General features: G+C 37.6%; 3 protein-coding genes across 3 annotated transcripts in view; 1 reads left to right on the plus strand and 2 right to left on the minus strand.

Annotated features, from left to right (window-relative positions):
* LOC126870600 (uncharacterized) overlaps positions 1–11,612 on the minus strand; it is a 71,226-nt gene extending 59,614 nt beyond the window's left edge. Inside the window, exon 1 of the mRNA XM_050628431.1 lies at positions 11,310–11,612. Within this exon, the coding sequence (XP_050484388.1) occupies positions 11,310–11,433 (124 nt within the window). The 5' untranslated portion in view covers positions 11,434–11,612. The remainder of the gene's footprint in view (positions 1–11,309) is intronic.
* A 438-nt stretch (positions 11,613–12,050) lies between these two features.
* On the plus strand, positions 12,051–16,516 carry LOC126870612 (cilia- and flagella-associated protein 206-like). The gene is made up of 13 exons (XM_050628480.1): positions 12,051–12,222; positions 12,318–12,483; positions 12,555–12,735; positions 12,807–12,976; positions 13,052–13,265; positions 13,330–13,459; positions 13,541–13,648; positions 13,712–13,814; positions 13,898–13,965; positions 14,061–14,209; positions 14,281–14,379; positions 14,447–14,582; positions 14,643–16,516. The coding sequence occupies exons 1-13, from the start codon at positions 12,130–12,132 to the stop codon at positions 14,868–14,870; spliced, it is 1,845 nt and encodes a 614-aa protein (XP_050484437.1). The 5' UTR covers positions 12,051–12,129; the 3' UTR covers positions 14,871–16,516.
* LOC126870641 (uncharacterized) lies at positions 14,960–19,100 on the minus strand. The gene is made up of 5 exons (XM_050628547.1): positions 18,956–19,100; positions 17,553–17,643; positions 16,926–17,218; positions 16,596–16,849; positions 14,960–16,516 (listed from the first exon to the last, which is right to left on the minus strand). The coding sequence occupies exons 1-5, from the start codon at positions 18,996–18,998 to the stop codon at positions 16,400–16,402; spliced, it is 798 nt and encodes a 265-aa protein (XP_050484504.1). The 5' UTR covers positions 18,999–19,100; the 3' UTR covers positions 14,960–16,399.
* Positions 19,101–19,691: the final 591 nt, after the last annotated feature.

The raw sequence follows: 19,691 nt of genomic DNA on the forward strand, positions 1-19,691 counted from the left end.
GGCCTGGATGCAACGCTTGCAAACAACCAATAAAACATTCCAACGATCACGATGACTGGTAATGTCACCTTGAAGAAATGTGCAGAAGATTCGACCGGAAATAAGAAGCGTCACCGCAAAACTGGAGAACAGTCGACTCGGATGCAAATGAGATTACGCAATGGGATACAATTATTTCAAACCGCAATGTGATGAACGTGAAACGTGACGTCGCACCTTGCTAACTTGGTGATTAGTGTAGCGCAATCTGTGTTGTACCTACTTTCTTGACATTTTAGAACGAAGCTTGTAGCGGAGGAAGATAATTTCCCATTTTTATAAAACAAATTTACCTCGAACAAAGGATCGAACAATCGAATAATACGCCAAAGTTATGTAACAATAATAAAATGTATAACGTTCCTGAAAATACAATGAATCATGGACATTCGTACGTTAATTTTAAAATTCTCCTCAATGATGCGGATGTTGGAATAACGGAGCTTAATTAATTAACATTCTCGTTGTTCAAAATGACGAAACTTGTTTCGCGAAAACATATGAATTATTCAAACTTGTTAATTGAGGGAAGACAATACGGATGCTTTTCGTGACTCATTATAGCATACTGTTTCCTCAGAGTACAAAAGTGGCAAACGAGTATAAGCCAAAGGATTTTCTCACGATGAAAAGATACTATTCGACCGAAAATAGTCCAAAAAGCACGGAGAGTGTTAGAGAAGTAATAAATAGAGACGGAAGAGGAAAGATGGAATGTGTGTTTCGTTGGTCCACTCCGAATGACGATCATCCGACGAGCAACAAGTAACAACGAGCGTGAAATAACGGGCTGCCGAAGGACAGGAACGTTTGTCGACGCGAAGAACATCTGTAACGCTACGTGACATCGACGCGAATCGGTTGGGAGCAGCGATTAAGCGGTCGAGTCGTAAACCGACTCGAAACTCGAAACGAGTCGTCAAGTTTGCGAACCAGGGCATTGTCTCCTCGCGCAATTATCCTCTAGGTGGAATTGGAACAGGGGGGGTCGTCGGTTTCCTGGGCATTCACGGGTCCAAGCCACGAGTTCGCAAAGCGAGCTTAATTCGAGAGCATATGGCGGCCGCTGGCACGCGTCGCATAATTTCGTTCCAATGGTCGGCGTGTTTGGAAAGCCTCGACGGAAATAGCCGGGCTTCAATGAGACTCGGAAGTACAATGAACGCCACTCGCTAAGGGGATTCGATGATTGCCGCCTGGCCACGTTGTTGCATCGTCAACACTACCTTCGTGCCTCTCTCTCCCCATCTGTATAATTTTGCTTGCTTGTTTACACCCTCTGTATCGTGTCTAATTAATCGACACATAATTTCATACTTCGTGGACAGTAATAATTATAGAGTACATATGAATTGTTTGGAAGCCACACTTTGGATCAATTTCGGAAACGAAAGGTAGAAAAAGAGTAGAAAGAACGTATAGTGATGTAATCATGGATTTAAACCATCGAACGAAACATTGAATCCCCATGATCGTCAACTTTTCAAAATGACGAAGCAAGTTTATTTGGTAAATTTGAATATATTTTTAGAAAAATAGAGAGTGAATAAATAAGCAATGTAAAAATTGCAAAAATAACGCTCGGGAAATCGGGTAATTAATCTTCTTCGCGGTTCGCTTTGCCCGACTTGTTTTTCCTTAAAATATGGCTGGATGGTTAAACAGGGCTGGAGTCAAGGAGAGTCCCTCGTGTCAATTGCCACGACCTACTGTCCGAAATAACGGTGCAACGTTTGAGATGTCGAGACGAACGCGACTCTGGAAATCAGGCCACAATGGGACTTCGAGGAAAACTTATTTCTTACCCTCGCATGAAAATGTAACCACTTGCCAACGAGAAGAACAGAATCGACAAAAAGATATACAATGTATTTTTGACGATAAGTTTCAGCGTTCTTAGTTAACCTAGCGGTATTGCAATTGATCGAGATCTTATTGCCACGGTTGGCAGAATAAAAAAAGAAGGAAAAGAAGCGGTATTTTCGTCACAATTGAAAGTAGAGTCGTCCTCGACCGTGTACGTTTAAACGTTCGCGTAACTCGTTTTAAATTTCAAATGTGCGTGACGGGGTTACTTGGGCGTCGAACCGGTTCGGTTCGCGGGAACTCCAGCCATGGAGAAAGGGTGAAAGAGTAAACTGATGGTAATTTAAACCGTGATAGTGGCGCCCATATGCCACAGCTGGACTTTTATTTTAGTTCTATCCGTTCGACGCTTCGCCAGCGGAAAGCTTTACGATCGTCTCTCGCAGTAAACGTCCGCGTCCGTATGTTACGTAGAGAAACGCGCCTTTAAACACAGTGAGATTAAGAGACACCGTTTCGTTCGGAGACCGGATCCCGTTTTCCTTCAAGAACGCCCGTTTCAAAATCAATTCCGACATTGGCAACACCAACACCGCGGAGGAATCTAGGACTCTGCCCATTGCCGGAGTCTCGAAGGTCGATCGATGAAACTTTCATCGTCCGCGAATCGAGCGAACCGATCGAATGTGACACGATTTTAACGATTGCAGAAATAACGTCGACTAAGACGACAAGATAGACCAAGGACGAACTTCATTTCCGGTTTCTCATAGTCTAAAGTTATTATTATTATTATTTACTTATTTGATACACGTTCTCCGTTGATGGTAAATGGCGAGATCCGAGAACGTAGATTTAACCGTGTGAGTGCCAAACAGTGCGATTGCGCTGTTTAGATTTTGTGTCGAAAAGTCCCAGTACATTTGAACGCTACGGACGACTGACGGTATTTTGTATTTCATTGTTATCTTCTCGGTAATTTTTATTGAACAAAACTTGAGATATTTATAAACTAATAGTATATGTACCAATAGTAGCATATATAATAATATAGATGTATTTCATAAAGTAACGAATATGACGAGCGCTATTGCGCCGCTTGTTTCTCTGCGCAATCGATTACGACAAGCGCTATCGCGCTGTTCGGCATTTTTCGACTCTGTTTTTCCAATGATCCCCCCTTGGGACTCAAACGTGATTACGCCATGACAAAGTAATATTAAACTACATTAGGCGAGGACTACAATACGAGAGGATAGATTATAAAAATCTACTCAAATCTAAATACTTTTGTAGAAGCATGAATTGTAGGAGTTGCGAACTACAGATAGTGCCATTAATCAACTTGAAGAGGACGAAAGCAGTTTGTAGCGCTTTTTCGAGATTTCTCTGAGATTCGAGAGATCTCGAGCAAAGTTTGTTCAAGATGGAACTATAAAAGTTAGTTTGAAGGTGGAGAAATCGTGGACAGAACAGTTCGAAAAGAAGCGTGGGGTTTTTCGAACAACTGAAATCGCGATAATCTGCGGATGTTGCGAACGATGCGTCGGCTGGTACGACTCGCCCACGGCTGGCACGTATCGTTTATAAAATTCTGCCCACACGTGGCACGAGCCTCTTCGTCGCCTCGATCGTCGTCTCATTGAGCTTAACGCTCTTGACCCGTTGCTGAGCCCTGCCTTAACGGCTCGCCTTTCCTACGCCCGTCCCGTTGCTTTAAATCCTCGTCTAGCAATTGAGATTTCCTACGATCGTCCCGTGAACAATTTCCATACGCCAGGTTTCGCTGCGTGATTATTTCCGTGCAGATCGTAGCAGACACTGACGCGCCATATCGATAGAAAATCAACGAATAAAATACAGCAGCGGCAATTTAAATACAATCGGCTTATCCTTTCTTACTAACTACGCTTGCCGCGCAATTAACGAGACGATTATAGCGGAAATTATCGTGTCGTCGTACGTATTTGCCATTATAAAGATGAATATGTTTTTATATAGTAGACTTGTTGAAGCACGTAAACGCAAGAAAACACGTTTCTGAACAATATCAGTACGTTGTTGGCAAATATTTTACGATAAATAGACCGAGGTTATTTGTGCAATTGTGGGATATTTGAAAGCGTAAAAATACACGGAATGCACATAATATGCGAGAATATAAGGAATATCTAGTCTGATCTCGTGATACTTGGTAGGTAAAATTCTTACTTGTGGTCACGAATACTTGAATTTTCATTCACAAATGAAGATTTCAGGGAAAAGATACGAGAGATACAATTTGTACTTTAATATTAGGTTGTCCAAAAAGTGCCTTTCTTTTGTAGACGCGTCTTTTACAACAACGCATCTTTATACAAACATAAAACCTAATCTGTCGAACGTTGTGATCTTTATCTTGATAGAACAAAATGAATCATACGTAATTCGACAAAATAACGTAAAATGAAAAATGTTGCGCATCCATTATTTCCTTATAAAGCGAAGGAAACTTTTCGGACGACCTAATATCATCGAGTGAAAAATGGAAAAAACCTATTCGATGTAAAGATATAAGACTTTCACTGATAGATGACAAATTCATCATGTTACGCCATGCGGCTTGCCATAGATCATATTCTTAACTGTCGGTCGCGGCACTATAATGTCGCGGACGGATCGTCGCGGCTGCCCGGCAAAACAAACATTGTAGTGGCAAGCGCATGGTTCATTAAGCAGGGCGACCTCCAGAAACGTCGATTCGTGGCCGTTATTTTATCTGGCGTAAAAGAATGTGGCATGATCCGAAGGTAGTGGGGGTCGCCTTCCAGAAAGAATCAGAACGTTTCGAGAAGCCAAACAGTCAACACATATCTTATATCGCGCATTACGTAGTCACATTTCTTTTTGTCGTTCCATTTATATCTTTCTAGTTAATAAGTTGTTGCAATAAACATTAATTTAGTTGTGTTAATTCTGTGAAATTTCATTGAACTACCCTTATTATCATAATCGAAATAAGGGAATCGATCAGTTCGTGGCGTCGATTGTTTAATCGTAACGAGAACTTACAACTCTCGTTGACGTGATATCTCGCGATCGCGTCTCTCCGCGAATGATCGAAACACATCAAGTTCTGTGAAAGAACTAACAGTTATGGAATGTACATACACAGTTATAGAATAAGTTTGCTCGTGAAAGCACGACCGGACCATCGATCCAAGCAGAGCAAATAAATACGCTGTGACTAAAAACTGTGACTAAAGTTTGCGATCTTTGACAGAACTGAATCCCTTCGAGAGGCATTGAACTTTGTAAAAAAATCTAAGACGATTTCGGCCGGGATTAATTAATCGGATTTCCGCCGCTACGGAACATCGATTCTCGGACCGGATTTCCTTAAAAAAGGAGCAGAAGAGTTGCGGAGCACAGGACACGAAGTAAAACTTTCCAACGTTATCTAAAAGCCTTGTCCGACGAAGTTTTAAGCTTTCAGCCGCAATGTCCAGCAGTGACTCGATCGAAAAGGTATAGAGTCTCCATTTGCGACATAGACTGTCGACCATAAGTATTAGAACGCGTCATTGGATTTTATGTCGATAAGTTCAGCAAGAAAAACATATCAAACACAAAACATCGATACATGTGTCGAGTCGACGTAAAGATTGACTAATTCAGTAAAGCGAAGTAAAATCAGTATGAGCTTCGTGGCGATAGTTAGATGATGAAGTCATTTTCGTATAGATAGGAGCGAGGAATATTTTTTAACACAGCTACGATTATGTTAATTTTAAGCCTATTTTCGTCCCATAACATAGTAACTGCAAGCTTGCTACCTCGTTCTCTTCGTATTTTTGTTACAAATTTTTTTAAATAAAACTATATGACCGATATTGATACAATATCTTTTGTTTAGAATATACATATATTCATATCCATAGAACACATTTCTCTATCAAACCCCGGGATAGCCCCTATATTATACTAATAATTATTACTATCATCGTTCGATTCTTTAGAATCAAACGATGAAATCTGATGGAGTTGATCAGTTTGGTTTGCGTATGTTTGAAGTAGGTAACAAAGAGATATTCCAATACTTGTGGCAATATATGTCAAAAAATGGAACATCCAAAGCGTGTGGTTTCTGTGGAGACGCGTTTCTCCTTCGGGCTCCGGATAGGGTGAAGGGGTGTCGCACCCTCGTCACGGACGCCGCGACAGTTTTTTCCTTGCCCGACGGTGATCTCGACGCGGCGCGGCGCGGCTCGTTTTAACGGCTAGACAATGAAGAAGAATGTAAAGTGGCGCGGCGAGGTTCCATTGCCTTTCTCGCAGCCGCATTGTTGCCCCGTCACAGACGCTCCGGGGAACGTTTAATCAAGACTCGTGCAAATGAAAATCGTCGATCACCCCTGTCCAATGGATCGTGGGTATTTCATTCTAACGATTTTCGATCGCTGTTGGACGCTCCACGCGACTCTTTAACATCGTCTCGTTTCGATCCACGCGACGAGATCGTTGGATTTTCAAATAAACGAAGAGAACAGGATCAGATTATCGGGGCTCGATTCGATTCAATTATTTTCAGTAGAGAGAATGGACGAACATTTTCGTAGAATTCACGACAAGTAATCCCGAATTGAGCAACATACATATCACTAATTTGCAATGTCGAGTGCCGTGTCGTTAAATCCAGGTAATATGTTTTTACACAAAGTGAATCATCGACATGGCCCAATATACTCATTTTGCCCGGCGAGAACGCATGATTAATTATTACTGCGCGTAGAAGCAAGAATTCGGTATTGTTCTCCTATTTATTCACGGTTTTCGCATTCGTTGATACACATCGATTACCAACGTGCTTTCAATACTGTATTCTCTCCGATTTCGTGGAAACGAGTAAACAAATTATTTATCCACTGCAAACATTCAAAGCCAAATGACAATACCTATCAGGTAAACACTACAGGTTAATTACGTTCAGCTAATTTCATAGCCTGTCTTGCATATGTAAATTAATATTTCTAGTAATATTTTACAAAACACAAGTTATTAACACTAATAAAATCTCGATCAAAGTCTTTGTATATAAATGACAGAATTATAAAATTGAAAATAAAACAAATGAATTTTACAAAGAAATTTCACAAATTATTGGTTATGGGAATTAATCCACAGTTTTAATTTCGATATCTCGGGTGTTCTTCTTTCAAACGGAATGTAAAAGCTATGGCGATCTTGAATGAACGCTGACCCGGCAGAGATAAGACTTCCTAATCACCAACTGTTCCAACCGTAAACTCATTCTTAATTACAGTCTTCTTGCAAATTGGCAGATACGTGTCTGTTAACAAAGGCAAGAGAACAACGACACTGGAACTGCGCAATTGCGAGTCTTTTCCTTCTTTCCGCCCAGAGAACACGTGCGCGAATGTTTCTCGATATAACGGAGAAACTCGTGTTCGTGGTTTACAGTTAGACGACATTGCTTTTTTCGCATATCAGAGTTAATCATCGGCGTTGATTAACTCTGGTACGTGTAAACCGGTATGGATCCTAATATCGGTCGCCGGGAACAGGAAACGCACGATCGGCATACGAAAAACGATTTCAGAATTCTACAGTGCTGTTCAAAAGTATATAGACACTTACTTTTTGACAGAATGTAAGAAAGTCGCAGAACGATTTTTACTCTATCGGAGTCGTCGTAGAATATAAAAAGAAAAAAGTTACAAACGGAATCTGCGAGCGTTAGACCGAACCATCTTTGTCATTTAAGAAGACAATTTTAGAATTTGCTGCTTTCTTAATAATAAAAATAATCAGAGGTATATTAGTCTCTCGTATTCCCTCGATTGATTTCTTGTTTAAATAATAAAGTAGAGCTTTTAAAGAAAAGACTCGAGTCAAATAATGAAAATTGGGAAAAATGATTAAACGGCATAATTACCATATGTTTTAGTAATATTCATATATCGTTAATCGAAATCGACCAAAGTTTCTACATATTTATGAACAGTAGTATACGTCGTGAGTGCCGAGAGTACGAGAGAGCCCATAAATCGACTGGTTGGAGAGTAAGCGGAGTCACCGATAAGCGGAAGTCGCGGTGAATCGACCTTCCCCGTTAGACGCCGCTTATATTTATGATCAACCACTTAAATGAACGTCGCGCCGCACCGATATAATCCGTATGCATATACTGTGTCGTTTGACGATCATGGAAATTGCGTTAATTCGTTCCAAGTAAATATAGAATGATTCTATTCATGAATCATTCTCGTTTGACTCGATCGTAGCGTTGTGGTCATGGTAATCGTTCGTTCTACTTAACCCCTGACTCTCGCGTTTTTGAATCGCAGCGAGTTCTCTGAGAATGAACAAAGACGAGAGCAAAGACAAGCGACTACTGATTAAACGCGATCTAAAATCGAATGGAAAGGAGAGATTAATCGGTAGAAGATCACGGATTCGCAAATACGATTCAATGAGTTTCTCAAACTCGTTTGAATCACTTCGATTGGAAAGTGGAACGATTGAGAAACAGACGATGAGACGTTCTTTCTATTATTTGTCACGCATCGCTAATCTCTGAAATCTGAACATTAACGCAGAGACGCATAATTATTTCGACTACCATTCGTGAGTAGATTTGATAGGTTTCTATTAGTTTTTAATAGTAGTGAATTTTTCCAAATTTTCAAATCAAATGCAAACTAATCCTTTTGCTAAAAAGGTGTATAACGAAATTTCCTGTAAATTTCCAATTGAATGATCGCTTGTTATAGAAAAAGAATCTTCTTCGTCTAATTTGTAGTTTGAAAAATCGAGCAATCTACAGGTAAGGAGTTTTTACGTAACGAAATACCATTTAATACTAGAAATTACGATAAAAATCAATTCCATCGCGCTATAGTATTCTATCATTTTTCCATGAACTTGTCAAAGAGAAGCAGTGTGCGGATACGTTTTAAACGACAGTGTAACAGAAAGAGAGAGTTTATACTGCAAGTTCCTATTTTCGAAACCGACGCTGAAAAATATTTTCGCGTTAGGAGAAACGAAAATCACGGTGATTCGAACTTCTTGCAGATAATGTAGGCAACGCAAGCCAAAAAGTACGAGATGGTATACACGTACACACCTCGTCAACTCGAAGAACCACTCGACCATGTCGACGCCTTGAAGGAGGATGGATTAATCATCGATTAGAGGCAAACGATCGGGTTGACTTTGAGTGTAGCTGAAGCTCGTCTCGCCCAATGAATCATACGAACACACCGGACGTCCCAGACATCCGTCCACTGCCTACGAACTTTCTCTGTCTTTATTGACTTTTCATTCGAGTCAATGTTCCATGGTTATCATTTGCATCGATGTTCTACTATGCAGCAGTTATTCTATTCCAACATTCGATAAACAAGCCTCGTAATGTTATACTTATTGATGGTACTCGGTTAATTAGCCTACGTTAAAGAGCAATTATGAACGTAACTACGTAAAAGAGGGATGTGTATTGTTTAACGTTTCACAACGCATAAACAAAGTAATATGTACGTTCAATCTTCGTTAATCTCGTTTGATGCTGTAAACGTTCTGTAATAATAGTATACATGTACACTTTTAGATTGCTTTCAATTTTCACCAATACAATTATGACAGTCGTGTTTACACGATTACAGTGTTTAATGAAATTTCGAAAAACTTTTTTATAACACATACGGTATGAATGTAAAAGAATGAAAACAACAGGCTATAGATCGATAAACGTTTCACGAATGGACAGGATTACCGTGGAAAACCTACAGCGACTGATGAGCCGACCGACTATAGGCACACTTTCAAGGATTTTCTACGAGTACCTTCACGGACTAGTGAGCGTTCCGAGAAGGACGAGAAAATAACGAACACACGACGCAAGATCGTGCGCCGCCACGAATAATTAAACCGTTGTTAGTGCTACTGCTTTCTTCGCCTATCCGCAGCCTGTTTTCTGTACCGTTTGTGTTTAGGAAACGTAACGCGAAAAATATTGTTTTGCTAGGAAAACCAGGACGAGGTTTTTCGAGAGGGCTCGACGGATTCGTTAGCATACATTGTTTCACGGAAGCAACGAGCCTGTAACTCGCAGAAACAACCTCTTGCAACGAGTCAACCGTTTACTCTCTTATATATGGCCTCGACGCGACGGTGCATTTCATAGCGTTTGTTTTTTATCCTAATATAAATGCTTCCTCAAATCGGTCGGTTGTAACTGAAAGATTTAATCCACTTATGTTCGTTAACTATCGATAACAATGACCAAATCTTCCAGTCCAAATTTCGAGATTTCAAAGTCTCAAATATTGATTCCTTAGATTTCAAATCTGGAATCTAACGTTAGACTGATACGAATATTAATATTTATAATATTTCAACCCATGCTAGATAGCGAATCGAAGAAGAAAATTAGACGTCTCATATTGTGTTATAGAGAGGTATGTTATTATTCCAGAGGTACGTATATATTATATATTATTATATGCATCTTATCCTGATAAATAATTAAACCGAATATCCTATAAATTGTCGGTACGATCGCGAGTATTAACTGTTTAGGTGTATGGTTTGCTCGTAAATCTTCATCGATCCGTCTAACGTCACCCAGCTCATCCTTCTTCCAAAACACAACGAAGATTTTCTTCGCCTGTTTTTTTGGCCGTTATAACTTTGTACGTTTCTTTGTTGCTAATGTCAATTATTATAATATATAATACGATAATACGTTAAATTGGTTGCATTTTATCGGGGGAATATCGAATAATAAGGATACGCGTTCGCATTAATGTATGCGTTAAAATACACTATATTCACATTAGTAAGGTTTGCATTGTTTGGCCACTCGAAAGCTACCACCCTGCGCGCTTTACAATATGCGCATACGTTAAATATACACAAGCCTCTCCATCAACTTTATTTAAAAAATAAACGTCAACTTCGACTAAATCAAACATTCGACGATCGAAACAATTCTCGACCTACCTTTCGTATTTTACTTCGATAGCTTTTGTCTCAACGATACGAACTAGAAGAAGCATTTGTCTGATCCACAATGAAACGTGTATATCGAAGCAGTGTAAATTCGATACATATAGGTATGTCTATGTATAGGCATAAACGTGCATATATGACAATCAATCGAAGTAAACGGTACGCGACTGTCACATAAAAATATTACAAACATATATCATGTACGATTTGCATGCTTAATTACAATTCAGATACAAATGTTTACAAGATTTAGTGAATAGCTGCAGGCAAGAACGTGATAACTTTTTAGCTTTCAAAGACGTAAAGTAATCCAAACAAACAAAGCTAGAGGGAGGTTGGAATAATCGCGCCATTGAAAACTACAAGACACACGACGGTTACTCCGACTGACTGTCTGTTTTTTTTTTGTTTTTTTTTTTTACAAAGGTGAGAGAATTTCAACGACTTACCATGGCTCTCGGTGTATACATCAGGTAGAATCGCGAGTAGTACCAAAACCAGCACTAATTTGCACTGCACCGTCGCACCACTGACGGTACATAGCGAATTCGAGCACCAGATATCACTCAACATGTTTCTTGGGCAGCGAATCACAATGCACAATGCTTACGCGAACGTCATGACAACCGGTAATCACGTTTTTGCGTTCCGTGCTCTATCTGCTTTCGTGACGCACACACCACACCGTACTGGCCACCCAACCCGACTGCTCCGTCGGTTTGGACTGTTGCGACACCTCTGACGGAGCTTCGGCCCCCACCTCGTCCGTTTATCGAGCCATCGAAGTTTACGAACGTCTACGAACTTTATCGAACTCGAAGCGCGCCGATTACAGCCGCATTTAAATCGTGTATTACTTTCAGTATGTTTTTCATTGTATTTTTCTCTCCTTTTCCGCTTTAATAATTATTATTCACGAGTTCTTTCTATTGACCTCTGCAAATATGAATTGCTAATCAATTAACGGCAGAAATACGCAGGAACTAATAAACTATTATAAATCACAAAAATATAATAAAAGTCGTTTTATCTTCAGTTCAATGATTAAGGTGGAAAAGCTGAAAAAAAAAATTCAGTTCTTCGATATGAAATTTCTAAGAAAAGAAAGACATTTCTTTTTATAGATAAAATAATAATCGTGCACTAAGCTTTGAATGTAAAAGGTCGTGTTTGGGATATCGATCAAACTTTAGAAAGCAAACCAATATAGTCGGTCGACGACAACTTAAAATATTAATTCATAAGATCAGTTGTATTTAGATTTTAATCATGGAAAATTTGCGAAGGGAATTAATAAGTAGTATAATGATCGCGTGTCAAGAACGCGAGGTAGACGTGACTGAAGATTTTATTTCCTTTTTGGTATGTATCTTTTATGCGAGAAATTTCAATATTAAGTTAACCTAAATAATTATTAATTTGACACAAGACATGGCTTTTTTCCTACATGTTTACAGCTCACTTTGTTTCAATTAAATCCTATATATGAAATTAAGGTAGACGACGAAGAAAATAATGAAAAAATTATTCAAGCGATAGTTGAAAAAATATGCGATCAAGAAAGACCAAGTTTAACGATATTAAAAAGTCAATTATATTTTGCGAAGCACTATCACGATAGAGGTGAAAATAAACTTTGAGAATGCCAAATGATCAATATAGGACAGTGAAATATGTATGTTTAATTTGTATAGACGAGACTGTTAAGCGCCATAGGTTGCGATTACATCAAAAAACTGGACCATTAGTGGCGGAAATTTGTCAGACAGAGAAACTTGCGAATAAACAGGAGTCAGAAAAGTTGTACCATAAGATGTTGGTGGTTATTACTTTCTTAAGTGGTCTTGGAAATCCTACTGTATCTTCTGTGCTCAAGTAAGAATATTAAAACACGTTCTCGTGATACTGGTTATTATTAATTGGAGGTAAAAAGTTTACTTTCTTAGGGAAGTGTCGGTGGCACTGCAAAGCGTTTTTCAACCTTCGGAATTAGAACAATATGTAAAGATGTCTAAACGTGAGAAGGAAGAACAGCTAATGGAATTAATGTGCATAGTTGCAGGAATACGTTTATTTAATAGAGATAACCAACGCGGAGGCGAAGGCATCGACGATTGTGAGTCCTTGGCGACTAATAGAAAGATTGTTACATTATGGAGAAACAGATCATTAATGTAAAATATCTGTTTAGTGCCAGCTATTTTGCAAAAAGCTACTAAAAAAACGCGCGACTGTATCATGGAATTTTTGGAACGTCTAATGACAAAAATATATAAATTTACTGCAGCCATCGAAAAAATATGTCTCATTAGAAAATTAATACCACTTGGCGTTTATACAATTGAGAATGTAAACTGGGCAGCCGAAATGTTAACTGCATGTCGGCAACAAGAAATTTACGTCAGGTGTGTCGTTCAACATTTGTTAATATTAATCTGATCATTTCGAAAGCTAACCTGTTTGTTATAGGAAACTGTTAAGCGATGTAGAGCGAAGCGAAAAAGAGATACAAAATTATATGGAACGTCTTCAAGGACGTCTGTTTAAGCTTCACGATACCGTGAGATATAGGACTGCTATTCCTACTGTTCAAGTATATGTAAGAAATTATATCATACTATACGTCTTTTGCATGATTTTTCATTTTAGAAACATTACTTCTTATCCCTGAATTTTTCAGCCACAATTTATCGACTTAGCAGATATATGGATGGGACTTCAAGATGAGGTGATTATATTAAGTGGCATAAATAACTTTTTCTGGGAACTTCAAACTCTGAGTGCAAAGGTAATTGTTTTATATATATAATTATATATGTATATGAGCTGCAACGAACCAAACATTCAATAGACCGTGAATGCATACAACGAGCCGCTATTGACCGATATGCTGTCTAACGAAGAAGTCCTCACAGATGCTGAAAGACTAGAGCAATCAATGGGTGAACCAATAAGTAATAAGATGAATTGCAAATTAACATTGTAACATTGGTTAGACATAGAAAGCTACAAATTAAATTATAAATTCCTTTTTCAGGGGAATGCGGCGAGTGCACTATCTATCACCCTAATGAAACTAAGGATTTTGAAAATATAAATTTAGAGGTAAAATTATGCGTATGATATACTATGTAAACTAGATATGCTAAATGACAGATGGTAGAAAACAACATTTCCTAGGTTAATAAATTCATCATCAGTTTCTAGGATTTTGCGCGTGGAAGTTCGTTAGTGAACACGGAGCATTGATCCCGGGAAATCCGAATAACGGTATTGTTAAATGGAGAGGAAAATATTACGTATTTTGCTCGATTTTAGCAGCCCAACAATTCGGACAAGATCCTGATAGGTATCTTCATCAAAGTATAAAAACATAAGTGTATCGAAATAAATAAATGGATAAATAATAAGTTTTCACAGGTACATTTATGAGGCTCTTGATTACATACGCAATCACGTTGAATATGTGTATTTGTTTCAAGTACACGATGATGTTCGAGCTCTACAAACACAAGAAGTGTTAGTATTTAAAATATTTAAAAAGAAACACATTGAAATTATTAAAACATAAATATTAATTAACAAGGTTGTCGGAAGAAGGACCTCAATTAAAAACTTGTCAACATCAAATGGTTCAAACAGATTTGCATATACTTCCACCTTCCATTGACAAAAATTATTCTTCGAATCTTTGGGAACTAAGAAACAGAGCATTGCACTTAGTAAGTACTGTTAATAAACAGTATAAAGGAGAGAGGAAGATTTCATTCTCTTCTTTCTAGGCAACTATAAGCCGATGCACAACACGCAGTACGCAAACATATAAATCCAACTTCCGATACGGTATTTACGTACAAGCAGCTCCGCCCCGAAATAAAGAAGTTCAAACGAGGAGAGATAATTATATGAACACAAAGAAACTCTTAACTTATATCTTTGGCTTGCGGGGGAGGCGCGATGATAATCAACATGTACTATCTTTCTTAGAAGACGAACTCGAACATTTATAGATATGTATTCAATTTTACATTAGTTTAAAGGACGAATTGGATAGGATTGTTCGAGGACATCTACGATAGAATGAAGCTACAAAGGGCACTCTAAAAAAAAATGAAAGCAATATCTTTTAATGATGTTTTCAAATACATTCACGAAATATCAGGGCATAACCTGTACTTTTCTTCATTTAAAAAACAAACTGATATTATAACTTGTTATTCTGTGTACACGTTCATCTTTATCTTCACTGTAGTGTTTTCATTATCAATTGTTTGCAATGATTTCATTGTGGCTTCCATTAATTTAGGCCAGCATTCATTAATTTATATTCAAAATACACAAATTTTTCCATACAACGAGGTGTAAATATCCACACTAGGGGATTAATTCTATACCTCGCTTCATCAACCTATCTTATTCCTACAATTCAACATTGCATAATGCTGCACATACTGTGACTTTTAATATGCATGCATTGTACCTTCACTGAATACATTATTTTACCATTAAATCTTAAGAGTTAGGTCAATTCTTTACACAAAGAAACCTATATTACGACAATAATTATTAATTACATGATAATACAATTAAATTTCGCTTAGTAATAATTTTAGTGTATAATATAACAATTATACAGAAGATGTATACAGGATGTTGATTTTTCGTATTATCTTTCTCTTAATTTTTTCCACACTTTTTTTTTGCCTTACCACATATCATTACTCCTCTCTCTCTCTCTCTTTGTTGACAAAACTGTTTATCTCTCTGTTACATCCATTGCAGAAAAGTAATCAACGTTAAAAATAAAAAGATGAAAATATTGTGTGATACTCGGGCGGAAATTTTCGATTAAAAGAAAATCCAAATAAATATAAACGCAATAATTGCTATAGTAATCCCTTGTATTTAATTTTCTTCAGATATTGACTGTCACGTAATAAAATAAAAAAGAATTTATTGTTAAAAGAATCTATAGTAGTTCTCGCCACTTCATTTTTACTGCCACAACGGCACACCGTATTTTCATACTCGATGAAAGGGACTGTTTACAAGAACCACCATGTAAACGATAGAACATTAACTCTGAATACATTGACTTAAAACCAGCTTATTGACTATCGGCCATTTTAATGTTTTCCACATTTCGAAATCATCCGCACGTCCATGGTACTGACCCTTTCTTTTTATACTGTTTTGTCATTGATCAAATCTACTTGGATTCCTACCTGTGGGTCATCATTTGCATACACATTTTGGGCAGCTTTTAACAATGTTAACGAGCCACATCTTTAATAATGCCCATAAATAAGGATGCTACATTGCGAACATTCAATAAGACAAAGCAGCTACCATGGACAACAGAATTCATCGGAATGATGTAAACATGGCTAAAGTCTTAAGTCGCAAGAAATATGTGTGTGTTTGTATGTATGTATATTTATGTATGTATCGTGTGAGAAAGATGGAGAGATGCACTTTGCATCCTGGAATACGTTATACAATGTTTATAACCTGTCAGATTTCGTGGTTCAAGGATGATTTAATCTACAAAGTGATTTTTGAGGTACTTCATCATACCAAAAGTTCTAAAACGTTTTACTCCAATTACTTTCAATAATTCGTCATCGCAAATTGCGTATTGCTTATTCTTAGGATCCTATAAAATAAGAAAATGTATTAGAATACTGGAAACAAAGTATGTCATAAAAAAAGACCATACAAGAAGTAACACTTACATAAAGATTTCTTTCTTTAATAATACTCCAGATCTTCTTTACGACTTCGTGTCGAGCCATTTGTTCAGCACCAACAACTGCAGAAAGCTCAGGCGATAGTGTGATAGCACGAGTATAACCACCCTTACCTCCAACCCCTTTACCACCACCACCACCTTTCTTCGCTCCTCCACCTTGGGCTTTCTTAACCTTACCCCAATCTTCATCACTATCACTATCACTACCCTTCTTCTTTCCTTTCTTGCCAGGTTTATCTAACAAAAATATACCAAGTTATAACTATAGAACAATGAACATGTACATATGCAAAATTTTTTGTGATCTACCTACTTTTTTTAGGGGTAGCTTTTGGTTTTTTTGGATTATATTCCTCATCGCTGGCATCATCATCGCTTGCACTCTCTTCATCATCAGAAGATCCTTTTTTACGCTTATTCATTGCTTTCTTTGCAGGACTTCTTTTGGCTGGTTTCTTCTCCTCTTCCTCCTCCTCTTCCTCTGAACCTTCTTCTTCTTCCTCCTCTCCATCTTCGGACTCTTCGCTAGCAGTCTTCTTCTTTTTCTTTGCTCCATCTTGTTTTTCTTGCAAACACTCCATAACTAAAGTATCTACTTCCTTTTTCCTATACATAAAGTTGTTACACAATCCACATTAAACACAAAATAAAACTTGCTAATAAAAATATATTTAATTTCAAAGAAAATGTTGAAGGAGGAACGAGGTAAAAACTTAAGAAAACAGTTTCACACAGAGATCCTTCTTTTCATTTAGGATACACATAAACTCACACTTGAATTATTTTAATTGCAAGAGTGCCTGTGGTATCCAAACAATATATGTATATATTTATGAATTTTAATAAATATCTTTGAAAATTTGATTCCTTTGTTATAAATGCGACTATAATAGACATATTTATGCTAAATATTGACGATACATTTTAAATGAATTCTTACCTTTCAGTGAGGTCTATGTCAAGTTTTCCTTCAATCTGTAGCCTAACTTTTTTAGCAGACATGGTGGTAAGATCCGCATCCTTAAGGATAGCTAAACATAAAAATGCAAACATTGCATTGTATGTAGAAAATTGTTTCGATAACTCAAATATTCAAAATTTGATAAAAGATAGGCAAATTTATTTATGCAGACTTTACTTTCAATCTACTTTTTATATTCTGTACATTATTCATGAACAGTTAAGTATATGAAATTTTATGAAATATAACAAACAATAATTTTATTAATAAAAGATCAATTATCGTAATACTATTAAATTATTTAAATAACCTAAAAATTTTTAATGTGGCATATTTCATGAAAGTTTGGGTAACGTATTGTAGTTTCCCGCGTCAGAGAGCTAGTAAATATTGAACGAAAATGGCAACCATTCATTGTGCCGGTTGCTGATTCTCTATATCATAGAGAAAAAAATTTCTGAAAGTTAACTTTATCACGAAAATGTAATAAATCGGTTGTATTTCTAAAACTGCTTTCTTTACATCGGCTGATCGATCGTAGAATACATTGGACCTTGGAATAATGGAAAATAGCTAAAAGGTTCGAGCGTATCGGTGGCGTGATTCACAATTCCGGCGGAAATTTATTAGCAAAAATTTAAGGCGATAAACAGCTAAAGTAAAAGAGATTCAAAATAAAAAAAAAAGGCATTAACAAATATCGATGGACATTGTGTCCATTTTGAGGCGGCGGGAAAAGGTAAAAGCTATCGAGTAAATATGACAACGAAATACGTTGTAACAGCAACTATAACAAGCGAGTAAAATTCGAGGAACGTGGCTATATTTGGCCTGGTAAAATAAAAAATAAAAGCAGGATCCGTTGAAATATTCTAGAAAATGAGGGCACGGTCCATGCTGAGATCGCTTTTCACGGTGCAAAAGACGTTGAGACAAGAGAAAGAGCGAGATATGAAGCATGCGATGGCTTCAGGCGCGCGCCACCACAGTCAGACGCGTCATACAGTATACTATAGGATAGAATAGGGAAAGCTATCATTTTCTAGAAAACCAAGGAAGAATCCAAATTTTCCCAAGACATCGAAAAATTTTATAAAAATCTTAATAGTAGATTACACGAAACGGTTCGGAGATGCAATATTCTAATAAAGCTGTACGTAAGTGGAAATACGATGAATCGTGGTTGTAATGGCCGGCGTGGGGCACGCCACTTCGTCACATCGTGCGCGCTAAAGTCGTCACGTCGCAAGAGCAAAGAGCCCGATTTTCTACATATTCCTAGTCGCAAACGTACCAATAACTTGCACCACGAATGATTACTAACTTAGTTTTATCATATTTGTAGATCAGAGTATGGTAAATCAAAGGATATTGCCACTTACCGGTGATTTCTTTACGAAGCTCTTCGTTCGAAATATCAGCCATGGTAAACCTTCTCGCTGTGCGTACTGCTGCCAACTGAACCTATGCCGGCTGCGGACTCCCGTAGCGTCCGTTGGTACAGTCACCCTATACAGTGAGTCGAAAATTCGTTACCTTTGCAAAGCTTCAAAAACAGATATCTCGGCAGGGATACGTTAAAAACGAATACTATATACACCAAATCGTGTTAGTTTTTTGCGAGCTACAAGTTTCTCATGACGCCCCACTCGTAATTTTGCGATCGAATGATCCTATTTTGACATTCCGCCAATACGTTTGTAAAAACATTTTGGTTGTAGCTGTACTTCAAGCGACCGCTCGTGGCTGCCGGTGGCGTCTACAGTACAGTCGACTCGTATACCTAGTACTATTTCACTTCCAGAAAATATATTCTCAATAACCTATAACAGTGCTACCTGACATTTTGGGAAGATATTATGTATATCAAACTGGGTCAATTTTTTTCTCTTCATAATTTCTTATAACGCCCAATGGCTAATAATGTATATAATTTAATAGACCGAAATATGATTTTTCTCAATCGTTCGGACTGTTTTATCGAAATGGACTGTACAAAGCGACCACTTCGAGATTCATAGCGTCAGGCATATAGTCGCATCATATGACAATCAGTATACATTCTACCGATATGTCATAAAAACTAGTAGTTCAATGAGTATCAGTTGCGATTCCAGT

This window comes from Bombus huntii, chromosome 10, assembly GCF_024542735.1.
Source record: "Bombus huntii isolate Logan2020A chromosome 10, iyBomHunt1.1, whole genome shotgun sequence".
NCBI lineage: Eukaryota > Metazoa > Arthropoda > Insecta > Hymenoptera > Apidae > Bombus > Bombus huntii.